The following is a 21,712-nucleotide window of genomic DNA, read 5'->3' on the forward strand; positions in this document are numbered from 1 at the left end:
ATAAGATCCTGCCTGTCCCTCCCGTCATCCGTGTACTTTAGCTTTGGTATTGGTATCCCAGAAGTAATGATGACCCGTGGACTGACCACACTTAACAGGAGAAAACATAATTTATGCTTACCTGATAAATTCCTTTCTCCTGTAGTGTGGTCAGTCCACGCAGTAACACGCTTTTGCAGTGCGGTCACACTATTATTAGTATAATAGTGAGAACTTATAGTATTGTGACTGCACTGTAACAAACATGTTAGAACACTTTGTTACAGTGCGGTCACAATATTAGAAGCATAACGCGTTCAGAACAGTGAAAAGTTATATTGACAAATAAAGAAAACTAGAAAGTCGTGGCTACTGTCTTCTATGAACTATTAATATCAAAAACTTCTTCCTAAAAAAAAGAAAAAACGCTTAAAGCAAAATACATGATTTTGACCATAATTACAATACATATTCTAGTATTATATAATAAAACACATGAATGAAACATTGTATATTCATGTAAAAATACCTACATCCTCACAGCTCCTATAGGTTTAATAGAGAGGCTATTTTTTTTTTTTTTGGTCTTTATTTACAATGGAGATCGCAGATATCACAAATATATAGGCATTCCTTGGGAGTTTGATGGGCGTTTCATGGGAGTAACTTGTATTTTAACTGGGAAACATTGCCATGAGTTTGTAATATTTAAAGCACTGGCCTCCATCTTAGATTCAGCCCTATCAGTTTTGTTAGCTTTTCAGTGGCAAGATTTTCTAATGTGTGAAAACTATAGCATGTACAGTGAAACTAAGTTTACATATGTATTATTTGAAGTGTTCCTAAATACAAACCGTTTTTTGTTTCAGCGAACGCAGTCTTATGTTGTATAAGAACAGATGAGTGGCGATGTAGCAGACTTTTGCTGAAGCTGCAATCCATATTATTTATTTATATGGGAGACACATTGCCACTTGTTGGGGCAGAAAGGTTAAGCCCACTTTTTTGGGAGACTGACAAGTCTGAAAAGGCAATTTCTTGTGTGTCTGATGATGTATTGATCATCAGGGCCTATGTATTGGACTTTGGTTTAGAGACCGAGATAATATAAAGAAGCGTGTGTGTACAGAAAGTGATAAAATTAGGATATCTGATTTCACTGCAAACTCAACACATTTTGATGGGTTGTGGTTTCAAAGCTATTTCATATAGAAAATTAAACTTGAATTAGAAATTTCTCATACGTTTTATACTCTGCTTCTGGTATAACAAGTAATTGGAAATACATTAAGAGAATTTTTTTTTTTTTTTTACAGTACACTGTCCCTTTAACATAGTTTGCAAGCAACTTGTTTTGCACTGTCAGATTAGAGCATATCCCTTTAGAGCATTTATATAATGTACTGCTGTTGTGCTTACATCATTGGCACTCTCTTAAATCCTGTGTAGCTTTGTATATAATCTGTAATGTCTAGTGTGTGTTTCCAGTGGGAAATTGTATTTCTCTTGTAAGGTGTATCCAGTCCACGGGTTCATCCATTACTTGTGGGATATTCTCCTTCCCAACAGGAAGCTGCAAGAGGACACCCACAGCAGAGCAGTCTATATAGCTCCTCCCCTAACTGCCACCCCCAGTCATTCTCTTGCAGCTCTCGACAAGATAGGAAGTATCAAGAGATATGTGGTGACTTAGTGTAGTTTTACCTTCAATCAAAAGTTTGTTGTTTTTAAACGGTACCGGCGTTGTACTGTTTTACTCTCAGGCAGAAATTAGAAGAAGAGTTCGGCCTGGAGGTTGATGATCTTAGCGGTTTGTAACTAAGGTCCTTTGCTGTTCTCACACATAACTGAAGAGTATGGGACAACTTCAGTTGGGGGAACGGTCTGCAGATTACCTGCTTTGAGGTATGTTCAGTATATTTATTTCTAGCGAGATGAATGAGTTCTAGAAAATGCTGACAGAGCCTTGTGTATTTGAGGTAAGCCTGATGCAGTGATTTAACAGCGACTGGGATCATGCTTACAAAACAGGGTAATACTCTTATTACTTAGTGACAGTTAAACGTTTACATGAATTAAAAAATAGGACGTTTTTTCTCTGAGGGAGATAACTCTTTATTTGGGGCCTAGTTTCCACATGGCTAATCAGATACTCGTAGGAGTATTTTCTTAAGGCCCCTCTGGCATCCAGTACATGGTGGGAGGGGCCTATTTTAGCGCTCTAAATGCGCAGTTTTAATTCAGACTGAGACATCCAACTTCCCTAGAGGAGTCCTTTGGCACCTGAGGACCATTATAAGGGGTTTATTTCTGCACAAAATCGTACTTGAGGACAGGTAGGAGCCTCAGCAGAGCTGTCGCAGGGTGCTTAACTGTCTTGTAACGTTTTTTAACGTTTTTAAATCCGGTTTGGGGCCTAAGGGGTTAATCATCCATTTGCAAGTGGGTGCAATGTTGCTTTAGTCCCTTACATACACTGTAAAAATTTCAAAGACTTTACTATATTTTTACACTGTTTTGCAATTTAAGTGTTGGTTTTTTTCTCTTAAAGGCACAGTAACGTTTTTGTTTAATTGCTGTTTCACCTTTATTAAAGTGTTTTCCAAGCTTGCATGTCTCATTACTAGTCTGTTAAACATGTCTGACATAGAGGAAACTCCTTGTTCAATATGTTTAGAAGCCATGGTGGAACCCCCTCTTAGAATGTGTACCAAATGTACTGAAATTTCTATAAACTATAAAGACCATATTATGGCGCTTAAAGATTTATCTCCAGGGGATTCTCTGACTGAAAAAAGGGAGATTATGCCATCTAGTTCTCCCCATGTGTCAGAACCTATAACTCCCGCTCAAGTGACGCCAAGTACATCTAGCGAGTCTAATTCTTTTACCTTACAGGACATGGCGGCAGTTATGAATGCTACCCTCACAGAGGTATTTTCCAAACTGCCAGGGTTACAAGGAAAGCGAGACAGCTCTGGGGCTAGAACTAATACAGAGCTTTCTGACGCTTTAATGCCTGTGTCCGATATACTCTCACAATACTCAGAAGCCGAGTCAGATGAGCTTCTATCTGTGCATGACATTTCAGACTCAGGGAAGGCGTTGCTTCAGTCTGATTCTGAAATTACAGTGTTTAAATTTAAGCTTGAACACCTCCGCTTATTGCTTAGGGAGGTTTTAGCGACTCTGGATGATTGTGACCCCATTGTGGTTCCAGAGAAATTGTGTAAAATGGACAAATACTTTGCAGTGCCTGTTTACACTGATGTTTTTCCAGTCCCTAAGAGGTTTTTGGAAATTATTACTAAGGAATGGGATAGACCAGGTGTGCCGTTCTCTCCCCCTCCTGCTTTCAAAAAGATGTTTCCCATAGATGCCGCCGTACGGGACTCGTGGCAGACGGTCCCTAAGGTGGAGGGAGCAGTCTCTACCCTAGCTAAGCGTACAACTATCCCCGTCGAGGACAGTGGTGCTTTCCTAGATCCTATGGATAAAAAATTGAAGGGTCTCCTTAAGAAAATTTTTATTCATCAAGGTTTTATTCTCCAGCCTCTTGCATGCATAGCCCCAGTTACTGCTGCAGCGGCTTTTTGGTTTGAGTCTCTTGAGGAGGCTCTGCAGGTGGAGACTCCGCTCGACGACATTCCAGACAGGATTAAAGCTCTTAAGTTAGCTAATAACTTTATTTCTGACGCCGTTTTTCAGTTAACCAAACTAACGGCTAAAAATTCAGGTTTTGCCATTTTGGCGCGTAGGGTCAGCAGACGTTACTTCAAAGTCTAAACTTCTTAACATCCCCTTCAAGGGACAGACCCTATTCGGGCCCGGTCTGAAGGAGATCATTTCTGATATTACTGTAGGAAAAGGTCACGCCCTTCCTCAGGATAGGTCCGATAAGAGGACTAAACAGAATAGTTTTCGTTCCTTTTGAAACTTCAAGAGTGGCGCAGCTTCAGTTTCCTCTAATGCAAAACAAGAGGGAAATTTCGCCCAGTCCAAACCAGTCTGGAGTCCTAACCAGGCTTGGAACAAGGGAAAGCAGGCCAAGAAACCTGCAGCTGCCTCTAAGACAGCATGAAGGAGTAGCCCCGATCCGGGACCAGGTCTAGTAGGGGGCAGACTTTCTCTCTTCGCCCAGGCTTGGGCAAGAGACGTCCAGGATCCCTGGGCGCTAGAGATTGTTTCACAGGGATATCTTCTGGAATTCAAAGGTTCATCTCCAAAGGGGAGATTTCATCTCTCACAACTATCTGTAAACCAGATTAAAAGAGAGGCATTCTTACGTTGCGTTCAAGACCTACTGGTTATGGGAGTGATCCACCCAGTTCCAAGAGAGGAACAGGGGCTGGGTTTTTATTCAAACCTGTTTATAGTTCCCAAAAAAGAGGAAACTTTTAGACCTATCTTGGATCTCAAGATCCTAAACAAATTTCTCAGGGTCCCATCCTTCAAGATGGAGACAATCCGAACCATCCTCCCTATGATCCAGGAGGGTCAATATATGACTACCGTGGACTTAAAGGATGCTTATCTCCACATTCCGATTCACAGATATCATCATCAGTTCCTCAGGTTCGCCTTCCTAGACAGGCATTACCAGTTTGTGGCTCTTCCCTTCGGGTTAGCCACGGCACCAAGAATCTTTACGAATGTTCTAAGGTCCCTTCTGGCGGCTCTAAGGCCGCGGGGCATAGCGGTAGCCCCTTACCTAGACGATATTCTGATTCAGGCGTCGACTTTTCAAATCGCTAAGTCCCATACAGACATTGTTCTTGCCTTTCTGAGGTCTCACGGGCGAAAAGTGAACATAGAAAAGAATTCTCTACTCTCACAAGAGTTTCCTTCCTAGGAACTCTAATAGATTCAGTAGAAATGAAAATTTTTCTGACAGAAGTCAGGATATCAAAACTTCTAACTTCTTGCCGTACTCTTCATTCCACTTCTCGGCCATCAGTGGCTCAGTGTATGATCGGCCTAATGGTAGCGGCAATGGACATAGTTCCATTTGCCCGCCTACATCTCAGACCACTGCAACTTTGCATGCTCAACCAGTGGAATGGGGACTACACAGATTTGTCTCCTCTGTTAAATCCGGATCAAGAGACCAGGGATTCTCTTCTCTGGTGGTTATCTCGGGTCCATCTGTCCAGGGGAATGAGTTTCCGCAGGCCAGAGTGGACTATAGTGACGACAGATGCCAACCTTCTGGGCTGGGGCGCAGTCTGGAACTCCCTGAAGGCTCAGGGTTCGTGGACTCAGGAGGAAGACCTCCTTCCGATAAACATTCTGGAACTAAGAGCGATATTCAATGCTCTTCAGGCTTGGCCTCAACTAGCTGTTCACTCTTGCCATCTCTCAGCTATCCATATCCCAGAAGTAGAGAACTGGGAGGCGGATTTTCTAAGTCGGCAGACTTTTCATCCGGGGGAGTGGGAGCTCCCTCCGGAGGTATTTGCCCAGCTGATTCAACTTTGGGGCAAACCAGAACTGGATCTCATGGCGTCTCGTCAGAACGCCAAGCTTCCTTGTTACGGGTCCAGGTCAAGGGATCCCCAGGCAGCGCTAATAGATGCTCTAGCAGTGCCCTGGTCCTTCAACCTGGCTTATGTGTTTCCACCGTTTCCTCTCCTCCCTCGTCTGATTGCCAAGATCAAGCTGGAGAGAGCTTCAGTGATTTTGGTAGCGCCTGCGTGGCCATGCAGGACTTGGTATGCGGATCTGGTGGACATGTCATCCTCTCCACCATGGACTCTGCCGCTGAGGCAGGACCTTCTACTCCAAGGTCCATTCAAACATCCAAATCTAATTTCACTGCGTTTGACTGCTTGGAGATTGAACGCTTGATTTTATCAAAACGTGGTTTCTCCGAGTCGGTCATTGATACCTTGATTCAGGCTCGAAAGCCTGTCACCAGGAAAATCTATCATAAGATATGGTGTAAATATCTTCATTGGTGTGAATCCAAGGGTTACTCGTGGAGTAAGGTCAGGATTCCTAGGATACTATCTTTTCTCCAAGAAGGATTGGAAAAGGGATTATCGGCTAGTTCCTTAAAGGGACAGATTTCTGCTCTGTCTATTCTTTTGCACAAGCGCCTGGCTGATGTTCCAGGCGTTTTGTCAGGCTTTGGTTAGAATCAGGGCTGTGTTAAAACCTGTTGCTCCGCCATGGAGTTTAAATTTAGTTCTTAAAGTTCTTCAAGGGGTTCTGTTTGAACCCTTGCATTCCATAGATATCAAGCTTTTATCTTGGAAAGTTCTGTTTTTGGTAGCTATCTCTTCAGCTCGAAGAGTTTCAGAGTTATCTGCCTTGCAGTGTGATTCCCCATATCTGATCTTCCATGCAGATAAGGTAGTTTTGCGTACCAAACCTGGGTTTCTTCCTAAGGTAGTATCTAATAGGAATATCAATCAGGAAATTGTTGTTCCGTCACTGTGTCCTAATCCTTCTTCAAAGAAGGAAAGTCTGTTACACAATCTTGACGTGGTTCGTGCTTTAAAGTTTTATTTGCAAGCTATTAAGGATTTTCGTCAAACATCTGCATTGTTTGTCGTCTACTCTGGAAAGAGGAGAGGCCAAAAGGCTTCGGCAACTTCTCTTTCTTTTTAGCTGAGAAGCATAATCCGTTTAGCTTATGAGACTGCTGGCCAGCAGCCTCCTCAAAGAATTACAACTCATTCTACTAGAGCGGTAGCTTCCACATGGGCTTTTAAACACAAGGCAAAACAGATTTGTAAGGCGGCGACTTGGTCTTCGCTTCATACTTTTTCTAAATTCTACAAATTTGATACTTTTGCTTCCTCTGAGGCTATTTTTGGGAGAAAGATCTTGCAGGCAGTGGTGCCTTCCGTTTAAGTGCCTGCCTTGTCCCTCCCTTCATCCGTGTCCTATAGCTTTGGTATTGGTATCCCACAAGTAATGGATGAACCCGTGGACTGGATACACCTTACAAGAGAAAACAAAATTTATGCTTACCTGATAAATTTCTTTCTCTTGTGGTGTATCCAGTCCACGGCCCGCCCTGTCACTTTAAGGCAGGTGTTTTTTATTTTTAAACTACAGTCACCACTGCACCCTATAGTTTCTCCTTTTTCTTGCTTATCTTCGGTCGAATGACTGGGGGTGGCAGTTAGGGGAGGAGCTATATAGACAGCTCTGCTGTGGGTGTCCTCTTGCAGCTTCCTGTTGGGAAGGAGAATATCCCACAAGTAATGGATGAACCCGTGGACTGGATACACCACAAGAGAAAGAAATTTATCAGGTAAGCATAAATTTTGTTTTTTAGATTTCTTTTATGAACTGTATTGCTTCTTACATTATCACAGTAATGACTAATTATTTTTCTCCTTTCTCTACCTAATTTTCCTTAAGATGATCTTCCCATTTCACTGGCCTTGCCCATACATTCCCCTTTGTCCCTTAGCATTGGCGGATGTGCTGAGTGCCCCATGTCCCTTCATTGTTGGGATTGATTCACGCTACTTTGATCTCTATGATCCCCCACCGGATGTAAGCTGCATCGACCTAGATACCAACACCATTTCCCAGTAAGTATTAGTTAATTAGAATTTGCTGCACTGTAAAATAAATGGTGTTTATATTGAATTAACCTTCTGTCTGAAAGGAATTGAAATGTGTAATTGTGCGTAAAGGTTCAGTGCTTTACAGGTACTTAATACTGCAAAAATACAAGTCTCTAATGTGTTAGAGCATTTTATTATTGCACAAATGCTTGTGTGTAACTAATTTTAAAGGGTTAAAATATTTTCTTTTTTCCCCAACTAATAACACATAATCAGCTAGTTAAATGTTTACACATTTAATCTCACTTACTTAGATTTTTAAAAAAAGCTTTCTTTAGTATAAAAAATATATTTTTATTTCTCTAATAAACAGCTCTAACGCCCGCCCCTAGATGTAGTCTGGATTTTCTAATCACCCATGCAATTACATTCACCAATAGTGGGGCATCAAGGAGCCTCTAATTTGAATATTTAGAACTATGTGTCTCCTCAAACTCCACTTGCGCATTTCAATATGAGGGCAATGCTAAAATTGTTAAAATACCACAATAATCCTAGCTCATAACTTAGGACAGACAGTCAAATAAATATATACACGGAGCAGTAATATTTTGGGCTTGTCCTTCAATTTCATGTAAACAATGCAGTATGTACAAGAGAAGTTATTCTCTACAGTACTATTTACTGTGTTAATAAAATTACCAGGTAAAACACAAAGGAAAACTGCATGAAGTTCAGTGAGCTGCTGCTGCATTCATATTTTTGTGCGCCACTCCTCACACTAACGCTTTTTACTCAACGCTGCAAACGGCCCACTGCCTAAAAATCAACTGCAGCGGAGACGGCTCTTCTGTGTAGAGATGTGTGCTCTCTGCGTTAGGGAATACTCAGGAGAGAAATCGTTTGATGCTGTAACAAACCAAAATGCTTCCAGGTCTCAAATGTACCAAGCCCAAACCCCTCCAGACCCGGGAATGAAAACATTTAAAAAGGACTATTTTGGAAGGTGCCCAGGCTAGTGGAATAAAGCAGGAACAAATCATAGTGGAGCCGGCACTTCTTCCGTATAAAACATATGACCTTTATTGTCACATTAATAAAACCACAGTATAAGGACAATAAATGTCATATGTTTTATATGTAAGAAGTGCCGGCTCCACCATCATTTGTAACTATTCTGTGACTGTTAATGCCGCACACTACATGTTTATCCGCTCCGGTGCAGGATGGATGACGCGCCAGCAGGCTCCTAAAGTGGATCACAGAGAAGACGGAATGCGCATTCGGGCTGCCATTTCTGTTTACAAGTTTCATATGGTGAATGAATACAGAATTTCCAATAGCAAATGCATGAAAAATCATATTTTAAAACCATACAACTTAGTTTCCTATACAACCGCTCCTTTATTATTGGTCACTTTTAGTTTTTAAGAAACCTTCATGCCAAACATTTGTTTGCTTACCTGATAAATTTCTTTCTTTTCTAGCATGGAGAGTTCACAAATCCATTCCAATTACTAGTGGGAATTCAACTCCTGGCCACCAGGAGGAGGGAAAGAGCACCCCAACAGAGCTGTTAAGTATCACTCCTACTTCCCATAAACCCCCAGTCATTCAGCCAAAGGCATATGGAAAGAGAAGATGACATAAGGGTATAGAGGTGCCTGAGGTTTATACAAAAAAAACCGTCTTAATTCAAATTGGGCGGGTCGTGGACTCTCCATGCCAGGAAAGAGAGATTTCAGTATCAGGTAAGCATAAATTTAGTTTTCTTTCCAATGGCATGGAGAATCCACAAATACATTCCAATTACTAGTGGGAGCCAATACCCAAGCTGGAGGGCACAGAATGGAAGGGTGGGAGAACTAGACAGGCGGACCTAAACATAAGGCACCACTGCTTAAAGAACTTTCCTCCCAAGGGAAGCCTCAGCCGAGGCAAAAGTATCAAATTTGTAGAATTTGGAAAAGGTATGCAAAGAGGACCAGGTGGCCGCCTTGCAGATTTGCTCAACAGAAGCTTAATTTTTGAAGGCCCAGGAAGAAGAGACAGCCCTAGTAGAATGAGCTGTAATTCTCTCAGGAGGCTGTTGACCAGCTGTCTCATAAGCTAATCGAATAACACTTCTCAACCAGAGGTAAAGAGTAGTAGAAGTGGCCTTCTGAACCTTACGCTTACCAGAGAAAACAAAGAACAGGGCAGTAGATTGCCTAAAATCTTTAGTTGCTTGTAGATAAAATTTTAGGGCACGTTAAACATCCAAGTTATGTAACAGATGTTTCTTCTGAGAAGAAGGATTAGGACAAAAATAAGTACAACAATTTCCTGATTGATGTTGCGATCCGATACTACTTTGGGAAGAAACCCCAACTTAGTATGAAGGACCGCCTTATCCGCATGAAAAATAAGGTAAGGGAAATAACACTGCAGAGCCAAAAGCTCGCAAACTCTGCGAGCAGAAGAAATAGCAAGGAGAAACAAAATTTTCCAAGATAACAACTTAATATTAACTGAATGCATTGGCTCAAATGGAGCCTGCTGCAAAACTTTAAGAACAAGGTTAAGGCTCCAAGGAGGAGCAACAGGTTTAAACACAGGCCTGATTCTGATCAAGGTCTGAACAAAAAATTGAACATCTGGCAGATCTGCCAGACGTTTGTGCAAAAGAAAAGACAGTGCAGAAACCTGACCCTTCAGAGTACTGACTGACAAACCCTTCTCTAGGCCATCCTGAAGAAAGGACAAAATGCGGGGTAACCCTCACCCGGCTCCAAAAGAAACCCTTTAATTCACACCAATAAAGGTATTTGCACCATACCTTATGGTAAATCCTGCGAGTAACAGGTTTGCGAGCCTGAAGCATGTTATCATTGACCTTCTCAGAAAAACCACGCCTAGCCAAGACTAGGCATTCAATCTCCAAGCAGTCTGCTTCAGAGAATCTAGATTTGGGTGGAGGAAGGGACCCTGAAGCAGAAGGTCCTTCCTCCAAGGCAACCTCCAAAGGGGAAGAGATGACATTCTCACCAGATCCAGGCAGAAGCTATTAGAATCACTGACGCCCTCTCCTGTTTGATACAAGCAATAACTTGAGGAAGGAGAGCCAACGAAGGAAACGGGTACGCAAGATTGAAGTCCCAAGGAACCGACAGAGCATCGATCAGAGCTGCTTGTGGATCTTTTGACCTTGACCTGTATCTTGGAAGCTTGGCGTTTAGACGAGGCGCCATCATATCCAACTCCGGAACCCCCACCTGAGGGTTATCATTGTGAATACCTCCGGATGGAGAGCCCACTCCCCGGGATGAAAGGTCTGCCTGCTCAGAAAATCTGCTTCCCAGTTGTCCACCACTGGGATATGGATGGCAGAGAGGAGACAATCGTGAGACTCTGCCCACTGGAGAATGCAAGTCACCTGCTTCATAGCTAACTCCTAGTTCCTCCCTGGTAGTTGATATACGCCACCGAGGTGATGTCTGAATGGAACATGATAAACCGGACCAAACACAGTTGAGGCCAAGCTCTGAGGGCATTGAAGATTGTTCTCAACGCTAGGATATTTATTGGGAGAGAAGACAGGCAGGCGTCTTTGGTCACAATCACCCAGGATGGTCTCAGGAAGCATGTTCCCTTAAGCAGATGGTCCTGAGATCCACCAGGATAGAGAGTCTCTCGTTAGGGTATCTAGAGCTATCCTCTGAGAGAGATCCGAAGTGCTCTCAGTTCCATTGTCTGAGCATACATAATTGTAGAGGTCTCAGAAGGAAACAAGCAAAAAGAATAATGTCCATGGAAGCAACCATTAGACCAATTACTTCCATGCACTGAGCCACTGATGGATAGATAGAGGACTGAAGTGAAAGACAAGAAGTAAGAATTTTGGATTTTCTGACATCCGTCAGGAAAATCTTCATGGACAGAGAGTCTATGATTGTCCCAAAAAAGCATACATTGGTGTCTTGCTCCAGGGAACTCTTTTCCAGATTTACTTTCCACCTGTTGGGAACAAAGAATAGACAACAGAGAATCTGTGTGGGGTTTTGCTTACTGAAAGAGGGCGTCTGAAACAAGATGTCGTCCAGGTATGACGCCACCGCAATCCCCTGAGATCTCACCACCGCTTGTAAAAAAGATCAGAGGAGCCATGGCAAGGCTGAAGGGAAGATCAACAAACTGGAAGTGTTTGTCTAGAAAGGCAAACCACAGGAATTGTTGATGTTCCCTGTGAATAGGAACATGAAGATACGCGTTCTTCAGATCTATGGCAGCAATAAACTAACCCTCCTGAACCAAGGGAAAAATGGGACGTATAGTCTCCATTTTGAAGGACGGAACCTTGAGAAATTTGTTGAGACACGTGAGGTCCAATATGGGTCGGAAATTTCCCTCCTTTTTGGGAACTACAAAAAGGTTTGAATAGAGTCCTTGACCCTGTTCCGCCACAGGAGCTGGGACAATCACTCACAGAGAAGATAGGTCCTTTAAGCAGTTTAAGAAGGGCTCTCTCTTTATCTGGTTTGCAGATAACCTTGACAGGATAAATCTGCCCCTTGGGGGATAAGACTTGAACCCTATCCTGTATCCCTGGGCTATTACTTCCACAGCCCAAGGAATCTGGGACATCGCGGATCCAAGCCTGCCGAAAGAAGGAAAGCCTGCCCCCTACTTGATCCAGGACTGGATCATGGATAGACCCTTCATGCTGACTTAGACTCAGAGGAAGGTTTCTTTGATTGCTTCCCCTTATTCCAAGGTTGACTGTACCTCTATGAAGTCCTGGATTACTCCGGCTTGGAAAAAGAAGTATTTTGTTCCTTGAAGTTACAAAAGGATTGAAAATTAGAATGGCAACCCTAAAGTCTAGCCTTCTTGTCTTGAGGTAGGAAATATCCCTTTCCACCAGTAACTTTGGAGATGATCTCGGCCAGACCATGGCCAAATAAAGTCTTCCCCTTAAAGGGTAAAGACAGAAGTTTGGACTTGGATGTTACATCCACAAACCAAGATTTTAGCCACAGAGCTCTGTGAGCTAGAAATTTTTGCTCCCAGCCTAACAACTTGCATGCTGGCATCACAGATAAAAGTATTAGCCAGCTTTAGAGCTTTGATCCTATCCTGGATCTCCTCTATGGTAATCTCCTCTGAAATTAGGTTGGACAAGGAGTCACACCAATAGGAGGCTGCACCTGCAACCGTAGCAATATTTGCAACTGGATGGCATTGTAAACCCTTAAGTAAGCTTACAGTTTCTTATCCATAGGGTCCTTGAAGGAGGAACTATCCTCAAGGGGGATAGTTGTTCTCTTGGCTAGAGTTGATATAGCGCCCTCTACCTTAGATACGGTTCGCCACGAGTCATGCACAGAGTCAGCAACAGGAAACATTTCCTTAAAAAAAGGGGACGGGGAAAAAGGGACTTCTGAGCTATAATGTCAGACATACTGTCTGGGATCGGAAATACCTCTACAGAAGAATGTACGACATCAAACACTCTAAGTTTATTAGACTTCTTAAGAGTCTCAGCGGCAGTAGAGTCAGAGTCCTCCAAAGTGGCTTGGACTTCCTTCAAGAGTAAACGGAGATGCTTCAGCTTAAATCCCTAAAGCTTAAATCTAAAAATTAACCTCCTCTGGATCCGCTGTACTAGCAACAGCAGTCTCAGAGTCCGAGACCTCGCCTTTAGAAGCCACTGAGGAATGATCCTCCTCAGATAACTGAGAGAGTCTGACTAACACAGACTTAGCTCTTACCAGCTATAGGAAAGGATGATAAGGCTCCAGGAACCGCAGAAGTTATTTGCATAGCAAAATCTCCTGGTAAATAAACGCCCCCATGAACTCGTTGAGAGAAACCGCAGGGCACTGCATGTGGAACTGCTAAAGTTTGGCCAGTTTGAGGGAGAAAGCAGAGGCATGGTACGGACAACATTATCCTGAGAGACAGATGGCTCTGAGAGGGTATTTTTATTTTTAGACAAAGGCATATTGTTTAAACATGAGGAGCAAAACTGCACAAGAGAAATAATCTGAGCCTCCAAGCAATATAAACACTTGTCAAATGACAAGGCTAAATTATTATCAGAATCCATAACAAATAAAGTCTTGCTCTTGTATTTGATTACCAAAAGCAAAAGTCTAACAAGGAAGTTATTCAATAATAAATGATAGAATTTCTTGAGACAGAATAAAAACTGCTTTAATAAATCTTAAACAGGCTATAAGCACCACTATACCTCAGCCCTGCTGAGGACTTACCACTCCGGTGACCAGAGAGAACCCTACTAGCATAGACTAGTACAAGACTCTCCACGATACGTTCTGGGCTCTTAGAGATAGACTGAGTCCTAGATCTGAAGTTAATTGCGCAGCAAAAAGATTCTAACATCCGCTCCGCTCTTCAAGCCGGCCGTAATGAAAGCCGATGTGGAAGAGTGGAGTAAGGTCATCTGACTGCATCAGCAAGGAAAAAAATATTCTACTGTGCCACAAGTAAAAGCGCGCGAATTACGCTGCGCTGTGGCCCAAGTAAAACACAGTACTTTGATCTATGATAGTCTCTTACTCTCCTAACGTAACGTATAGTCTTTTCTCCAACATAGGTGTGTCCGGTCCACGGCGTCATCCTTACTTGTGGGATATTCTCTTCCCCAACAGGAAATGGCAAAGAGCCCAGCAAAGCTGGTCACATGATCCCTCCTAGGCTCCGCCTACCCCAGTCATTCTCTTTGCCGTTGTACAGGCAACATCTCCACGGAGATGGCTTAGAGTTTTTTAGTGTTTAACTGTAGTTTCTCCAACATAGGTGTGTCCGGTCCACGGCGTCATCCTTACTTGTGGGATATTCTCTTCCCCAACAGGAAATGGCAAAGAGCCCAGCAAAGCTGGTCACATGATCCCTCCTAGGCTCCGCCTACCCCAGTCATTCTCTTTGCCGTTGTACAGGCAACATCTCCACGGAGATGGCTTAGAGTTTTTTAGTGTTTAACTGTAGTTTTTATTATTCAATCAAGAGTTTGTTATTTTAAAATAGTGCTGGTATGTACTATTTACTCAGAAACAGAAAAGAGATGAAGATTTCTGTTTGTATGAGGAAAATTATTTTAGCAACCGTTACTAAAATCCATGGCTGTTCCACACAGGACTGTTGAGAGGAATTAACTTCAGTTGGGGGAACAGTGAGCAGTCTCTTGCTGCTTGAGGTATGACACATTCTAACAAGACGATGTAATGCTGGAAGCTGTCATTTTCCCTATGGGATCCGGTAAGCCATGTTTATTAAGATTGTAAATAAGGGCTTCACAAGGGCTTATTAAGACTGTAGACTTTTTCTGGGCTAAATCGATTCATTATTAACACATATTTAGCCTTGAGGAATCATTTAATCTGGGTATTTTGATAAGTTTATATCGGCAGGCACTTTTTTAGACACCTTTCTCTTTAGGGGCTTTCACAAATCATAGGCAGAGCCTCATTTTCGCGCCGGTGTTGCGCACTTGTTTTTGAGAGGCATGACATGCAGTCGCATGTGTGAGGAGCTCTGATACATAGAAAAGACTTTCTGAAGGCGTCATTTGGTATCGTATTCCCCTTTGGGCTTGGTTGGGTCTCAGCAAAGCAGACACCAGGGACTGTAAAGGGGTTAAAGTTAAAAACGGCTCCGGTTCCGTTATTTTAAGGGTTAAAGCTTCCAAATTTGGGGTGCAATACTTTTAAGGCTTTAAGACACTGTGGTGAAATTTTGGTGAATTTTGAGCAATTCCTTCATATTTTTTCGCAATTGCAGTAATAAAGTGTGTTCAGTTTAAAATTTAAAGTGACAGTAACGGTTTTATTTTAAAACGTTTTTTGTACTTTGTTATCAAGTTTATGCCTGTTTAACATGTCTGAACTACCAGATAGACTGTGTTCTGAATGTGGGGAAGCCAGAGTTCCTTCTCATTTAAATAAATGTGATTTATGTGACAATGACAATGATGCCCAAGATGATTCCTCAAGTGAGGGGAGTAAGCATGGTACTGCATCATTCCCTCCTTCGTCTACACGAGTCTTGCCCACTCAGGAGGCCCCTAGTACATCTAGCGCGCCAATACTCCTTACTATGCAACAATTAACGGCTGTAATGGATAATTCTGTCAAAAACATTTTAGCCAAAATGCACACTTATCAGCGTAAGCACGACTGCTCTGTTTTAGATACTGAAGAGCATGACGACGCTGATAATAATGGTTCTGAAGGGCCCCTAAACCAGTCTGATGGGGCCAGGGAGGTTTTGTCTGAGGGAGAAATTACTGATTCAGGGAACATTTCTCAACAAGCTGAACCTGATGTGATTACGTTTAAATTTAAGTTGGAACATCTCCGCATTCTGCTTAAGGAGGTATTATCCACTCTGGATGATTGTGACAAGTTGGTCATCCCAGAGAAACTATGTAAAATGGACAAGTTCCTAGAGGTCCCGGGGCTCCCAGAAGCTTTTCCTATACCCAAGCGGGTGGCGGACATTGTAAATAAAGAATGGGAAAGGCCCGGTATTCCTTTCGTCCCTCCCCCCATATTTAAAAAATTGTTTCCTATGGTCGACCCCAGAAAGGACTTATGGCAGACAGTCCCCAAGGTCGAGGGAGCGGTTTCCACTTTAAACAAACGCACCACTATACCCATAGAAGATAGTTGTGCTTTCAAAGATCCTATGGATAAAAAATTAGAAGGTTTACTTAAAAAGATGTTTGTTCAGCAGGGTTACCTTCTACAACCAATTTCATGCATTGTCCCTGTCACTACAGCCGCGCGTCTCTGGTTCGATGAGCTGGTAAAGGCGGTCGATAGCGATTCTCCTCCTTATGAGGAGATTATGGACAGAATCAATGCTCTCAAATTGGCTAATTCTTTCACCCTAGACGCCACTTTGCAATTGGCTAGGTTAGCGGCTAAGAATTCTGGGTTTGCTATTGTGGCGCGCAGAGCGCTTTGGTTGAAATCTTGGTCAGCTGATGCGTCTTCCAAGAACAAGCTACTTAACATTCCTTTCAAGGGGAAAACGCTGTTTGGCCCTGACTTGAAAGAGATTATCTCTGATATCACTGGGGGTAAGGGCCATGCCCTTCCTCAGGATCGGCCTTTCAAGGCCAAAAATAAACCTAATTTTCGTCCCTTTCGTAGAAACGGACCAGCCCAAAGTGCTACGTCCTCTAAGCAAGAGGGTAATACTTCTCAAGCCAAGCCAGCTTGGAGACCAATGCAAGGCTGGAACAAGGGAAAGCAGGCCAAGAAACCTGCCACTGCTACCAAGACAGCATGAAATGTTGGCCCCCGATCCGGGACCGGATCTGGTGGGGGGCAGACTCTCTCTCTTCGCTCGGGCTTGGGCAAGAGATGTTCTGGATCCTTGGGCGCTAGAAATAGTCTCCCAAGGTTATCTTCTGGAATTCAAGGGGCTTCCCCCAAGGGGGAGGTTCCACAGGTCTCAGTTGTCTTCAGACCACATAAAAAGACAGGCATTCTTACGTTGTGTAGAAGACCTGTTAAAAATGGGAGTGATTCATCCTGTTCCATTAGGAGAACAAGGGATGGGGTTCTACTCCAATCTGTTCATAGTTCCCAAAAAAGAGGGAACGTTCAGACCAATCTTAGATCTCAAGATCTTAAACAAGTTTCTCAAGGTTCCATCGTTCAAAATGGAAACCATTCGAACAATTCTTCCTTCCATCCAGGAAGGTCAATTCATGACCACGGTGGATTTAAAGGATGCGTATCTACATATTCCTATCCACAAGGAATCATCGGTTCCTAAGGTTCGCATTCCTGGACAAGCATTACCAGTTCGTGGCGCTTCCTTTCGGATTAGCCACTGCTCCAAGGATTTTCACAAAGGTACTAGGGTCCCTTCTAGCTGTGCTAAGACCAAGGGGCATTGCTGTAGTACCTTACTTGGACGACATTCTGATTCAAGCGTCGTCCCTTCCTCAAGCAAAGGCTCACACGGACATTGTCCTGGCCTTTCTCAGATCTCACGGATGGAAAGTGAACGTGGAAAAGAGTTCTCTATCTCCGTCAACAAGGGTTCCCTTCTTGGGGACAATAATAGACTCCTTAGAAATGAGGATTTTTCTGACAGAGGCCAGAAAAACAAAACTTCTAGACTCTTGTCGGATACTTCATTCCGTTCCTCTTCCTTCCATAGCGCAGTGCATGGAAGTGATAGGTTTGATGGTAGCGGCAATGGACATAGTTCCTTTTGCGCGCATTCATCTAAGACCATTACAACTGTGCATGCTCAGTCAGTGGAATGGGGACTATACAAACTTGTCTCCGAGGATACAAGTAAATCAGAGGACCAGAGACTCACTCCGTTGGTGGCTGTCCCTGGACAACCTGTCACAAGGGATGACCTTCCGCAGACCAGAGTGGGTCATTGTCACGACCGACGCCAGTCTGATGGGCTGGGGCGCGGTCTGGGGATCCCTGAAAGCTCAGGGTCTTTGGTCTCGGGAAGAATCTCTTCTACCGATAAATATTCTGGAACTGAGAGCGATATTCAATGCTCTCAAGGCTTGGCCTCAGCTAGCGAGGGCCAAGTTCATACGGTTTCAATCAGACAACATGACAACTGTTGCGTACATCAACCATCAGGGGGGAACAAGGAGTTCCCTGGCGATGGAAGAAGTGACCAAAATCATTCTATGGGCGGAGTCTCACTCCTGCCACCTGTCTGCTATCCACATCCCAGGAGTGGAAAATTGGGAAGCGGATTTTCTGAGTCGTCAGACATTGCATCCGGGGGAGTGGGAACTCCATCCGGAAATCTTTGCCCAAGTCACTCAACTGTGGGGCATTCCAGACATGGATCTGATGGCCTCTCGTCAGAACTTCAAAGTTCCTTGCTACGGGTCCAGATCCAGGGATACCAAGGCGGCTCTAGTGGATGCACTAGTAGCACCTTGGACCTTCAAACTAGCTTATGTATTCCCGCCGTTTCCTCTCATCCCCAGGCTGGTAGCCAGGATCAATCAGGAAAGGGCGTCGGTGATCTTGATAGCTCCTGCGTGGCCACGCAGGACTTAGTATGCAGATCTGGTGAATATGTCATCGGCTCCACCATGGAAGCTACCTTTGAGACGAGACCTTCTTGTTCAAGGTCCGTTCGAACATCCGAATCTGGTCTCACTCCAGCTGACTGCTTGGAGATTGAACGCTTGATCTTATCGAAGTGAGGGTTCTCAGATTCTGTTATCGATACTCTTGTTCAGGCCAGAAAGCCTGTAACTAGAAAGATTTACCACAAAATTTGGAAAAAATATATCTGTTGGTGTGAATCTAAAGGATTCCCTTGGGACAAGGTTAAGATTCCTAAGATTCTATCCTTCCTTCAAGAAGGATTGGAAAAAGGATTATCTGCAAGTTCCCTGAAGGGACAGATTTCTGCCTTGTCTGTGTTACTTCACAAAAAGCTGGCAGCTGTGCCAGATGTTCAAGCCTTTGTTCAGGCTCTGGTTAGAATCAAGCCTGTTTACAAACCTTTGACTCCTCCTTGGAGTCTCAACTTAGTTCTTTCAGTTCTTCAGGGGGTTCCGTTTGAACCCTTACATTCCGTTGATATTAAGTTATTATCTTGGAAAGTTTTGTTTTTGGTTGCAATTTCTTCTGCTAGAAGAGTTTCAGAATTATCTGCTCTGCAGTGTTCTCCTCCTTATCTGGTGTTCCATGCAGATAAGGTGGTTTTACGTACTAAACCTGGTTTTCTTCCAAAAGTTGTTTCTAACAAAAACATTAACCAGGAGATTATCGTACCTTCTCTGTGTCCGAAACCAGTTTCGAAGAAGGAACGTTTGTTGCACAATTTGGATGTTGTTCGCGCTCTAAAATTCTATTTAGATGCTACAAAGGATTTTAGACAAACATCTTCCTTGTTTGTTGTTTATTCCGGTAAAAGGAGAGGTCAAAAAGCAACTTCTACCTCTCTCTCTTTTTGGATTAAAAGCATCATCAGATTGGCTTACGAGACTGCCGGACGGCAGCCTCCCGAAAGAATCACAGCTCATTCCACTAGGGCTGTGGCTTCCACATGGGCCTTCAAGAACGAGGCTTCTGTTGATCAGATATGTAGGGCAGCGACTTGGTCTTCACTGCACACTTTTACCAAATTTTACAAATTTGATACTTTTGCTTCTTCTGAGGCTATTTTTGGGAGAAAGGTTTTGCAAGCCGTGGTGCCTTCCATCTAGGTGACCTGATTTGCTCCCTCCCATCATCCGTGTCCTAAAGCTTTGGTATTGGTTCCCACAAGTAAGGATGACGCCGTGGACCGGACACACCTATGTTGGAGAAAACAGAATTTATGTTTACCTGATAAATTACTTTCTCCAACGGTGTGTCCGGTCCACGGCCCGCCCTGGTTTTTTAATCAGGTCTGATAATTTATTTTCTTTAACTACAGTCACCACGGTTTCATATGGTTTCTCCTATGCAAATATTCCTCCTTAACGTCGGTCGAATGACTGGGGTAGGCGGAGCCTAGGAGGGATCATGTGACCAACTTTGCTGGGCTCTTTGCCATTTCCTGTTGGGGAAGAGAATATCCCACAAGTAAGGATGACGCCGTGGACCGGACACACCGTTGGAGAAAGTAATTTATCAGGTAAACATAAATTCTGTTTTTTATTATTCAATCAAGAGTTTGTTATTTTAAAATAGTGCTGGTATGTACTATTTACTCTGAAACAGAAAGAGATGAAGATTTCTGTTTGTATGAGGAAAATGATTTTAGCAACCGTTACTAAAATCCATGGCTGTTCCACACAGGACTGTTGAGAGGAATTAACTTCAGTTGGGGGAACAGTGAGCAGTCTTTTGCTGCTTGAGGTATGACACATTCTAACAAGACGATGTAATGCTGGAAGCTGTCATTTTCCCTATGGGATCCGGTAAGCCATTTTTATTCACACAGTAAATAAGGGCTTCACAAGGGCTTATTAAGACTGTAGACATTTTCTGGGCTAAATCGATCATATTTACACATATTTAGCCCTGAGGAATCATTTAATCTGGGTATTTTTTGTAAAATAATATCGGCAGGCACTGTTTTAGACACTTTATTCTATTGGGGCTTTCCCTAATCATAGTCAGAGCCTCATTTTCGCGCCGGTATGGCGCACTTGTTTTTGAGAACAGCATGACATGCAGCTGCATGTGTGTGGAGCTCTGATACATAGAAAAGTCTTTCTGAAGGCATTATTTGGTATCGTATTCCCCTTTGGGCTTGGTTGGGTCTCAGCAAAGCAGATTCCAGGGACTGTAAAGGGGTTAAATATAAAAACGCCTCCGGTTCCGTTATTTTAAGGGTTAAAGCTTCCAAATTTGGTGTGCAATACTTTTAAGGCTTTAAGACACTGTGGTGAAATTTTGGTGAATTTTGAACAATTCCTTCATACTTTTTCGCAATTGCAGTAATAAAGTGTGTTCAGTTTAAAATTTAAAGTGACAGTAACGGTTTTATTTTAAAACGTTTTTTGTGCTTTGTTATCAAGTTTATGCCTGTTTAACATGTCTGAACTGCCAGATAGATTGTGTTCTGACTGTGGGGAAGCCAAGGTTCCTTCTCATTTAAATAGATGTAATTTATGTCATAATAAATTTAGTAAAAATGATGCCCAAGATGATTCCTCAAGTGAGGGGAGTAAGCATGGTACTGCATCATCCCCTCCTTCGTCTACACCAGTTTTGCCCATACAGGAGGCCCCTAGTACATCTAGCGCGCCAATACTCCTTACTATGCAACAATTAACGGCTGTAATGGATAATTCTATCAAAAACATTTTAGCCAATATGCCCACTTATCAGCGAAAGCGCGACTGCTCTGTTTTAGAAAATACTGAAGAGCATGAGGCCGCTGATGATATTGTTTCTGAAGGGCCCCTACACCAGTCTGAGGGGGCCAGGGAGGTTTTGTCTGAGGGAGAAATTTCAGATTCAGGAAAAATTTCTCAACAAGCTGAACCTGATGTGATTACTTTTAAATTTAAGTTGGAACATCTCCGCGCTCTGCTTAAGGAGGTGTTATCCAATTTGGATGATTGTGATTATCTGGTCATTCCAGAAACACTATGTAAAATGGACAAGTTCCTAGAGGCCCCGGGGCCCCCGAAGCTTTTCCTATACTCAAGCGGGTGGCGTACATTGTTAATAAAGAATGGGACAGGCCCGGTGTACCTT

The 21,712-nt window shown here is 43.1% G+C and overlaps 1 protein-coding gene across 2 annotated transcripts in view; it reads left to right on the forward strand.

Annotated features, from left to right (window-relative positions):
- Positions 1–21,712, forward strand: part of DENND4A (DENN domain containing 4A) — an 858,339-nt gene that overhangs the window by 334,376 nt on the left and 502,251 nt on the right. For both annotated transcript variants that reach the window (XM_053718534.1, XM_053718535.1), the window contains exon 10: positions 7,354–7,529. In XM_053718534.1, coding sequence (XP_053574509.1) covers positions 7,354–7,529 — 176 coding nt within the window. The remainder of the gene's footprint in view (positions 1–7,353; positions 7,530–21,712) is intronic.

The sequence above is a fragment of the Bombina bombina genome, chromosome 6 (assembly GCF_027579735.1).
Source record: "Bombina bombina isolate aBomBom1 chromosome 6, aBomBom1.pri, whole genome shotgun sequence".
Lineage (NCBI taxonomy): Eukaryota > Metazoa > Chordata > Amphibia > Anura > Bombinatoridae > Bombina > Bombina bombina.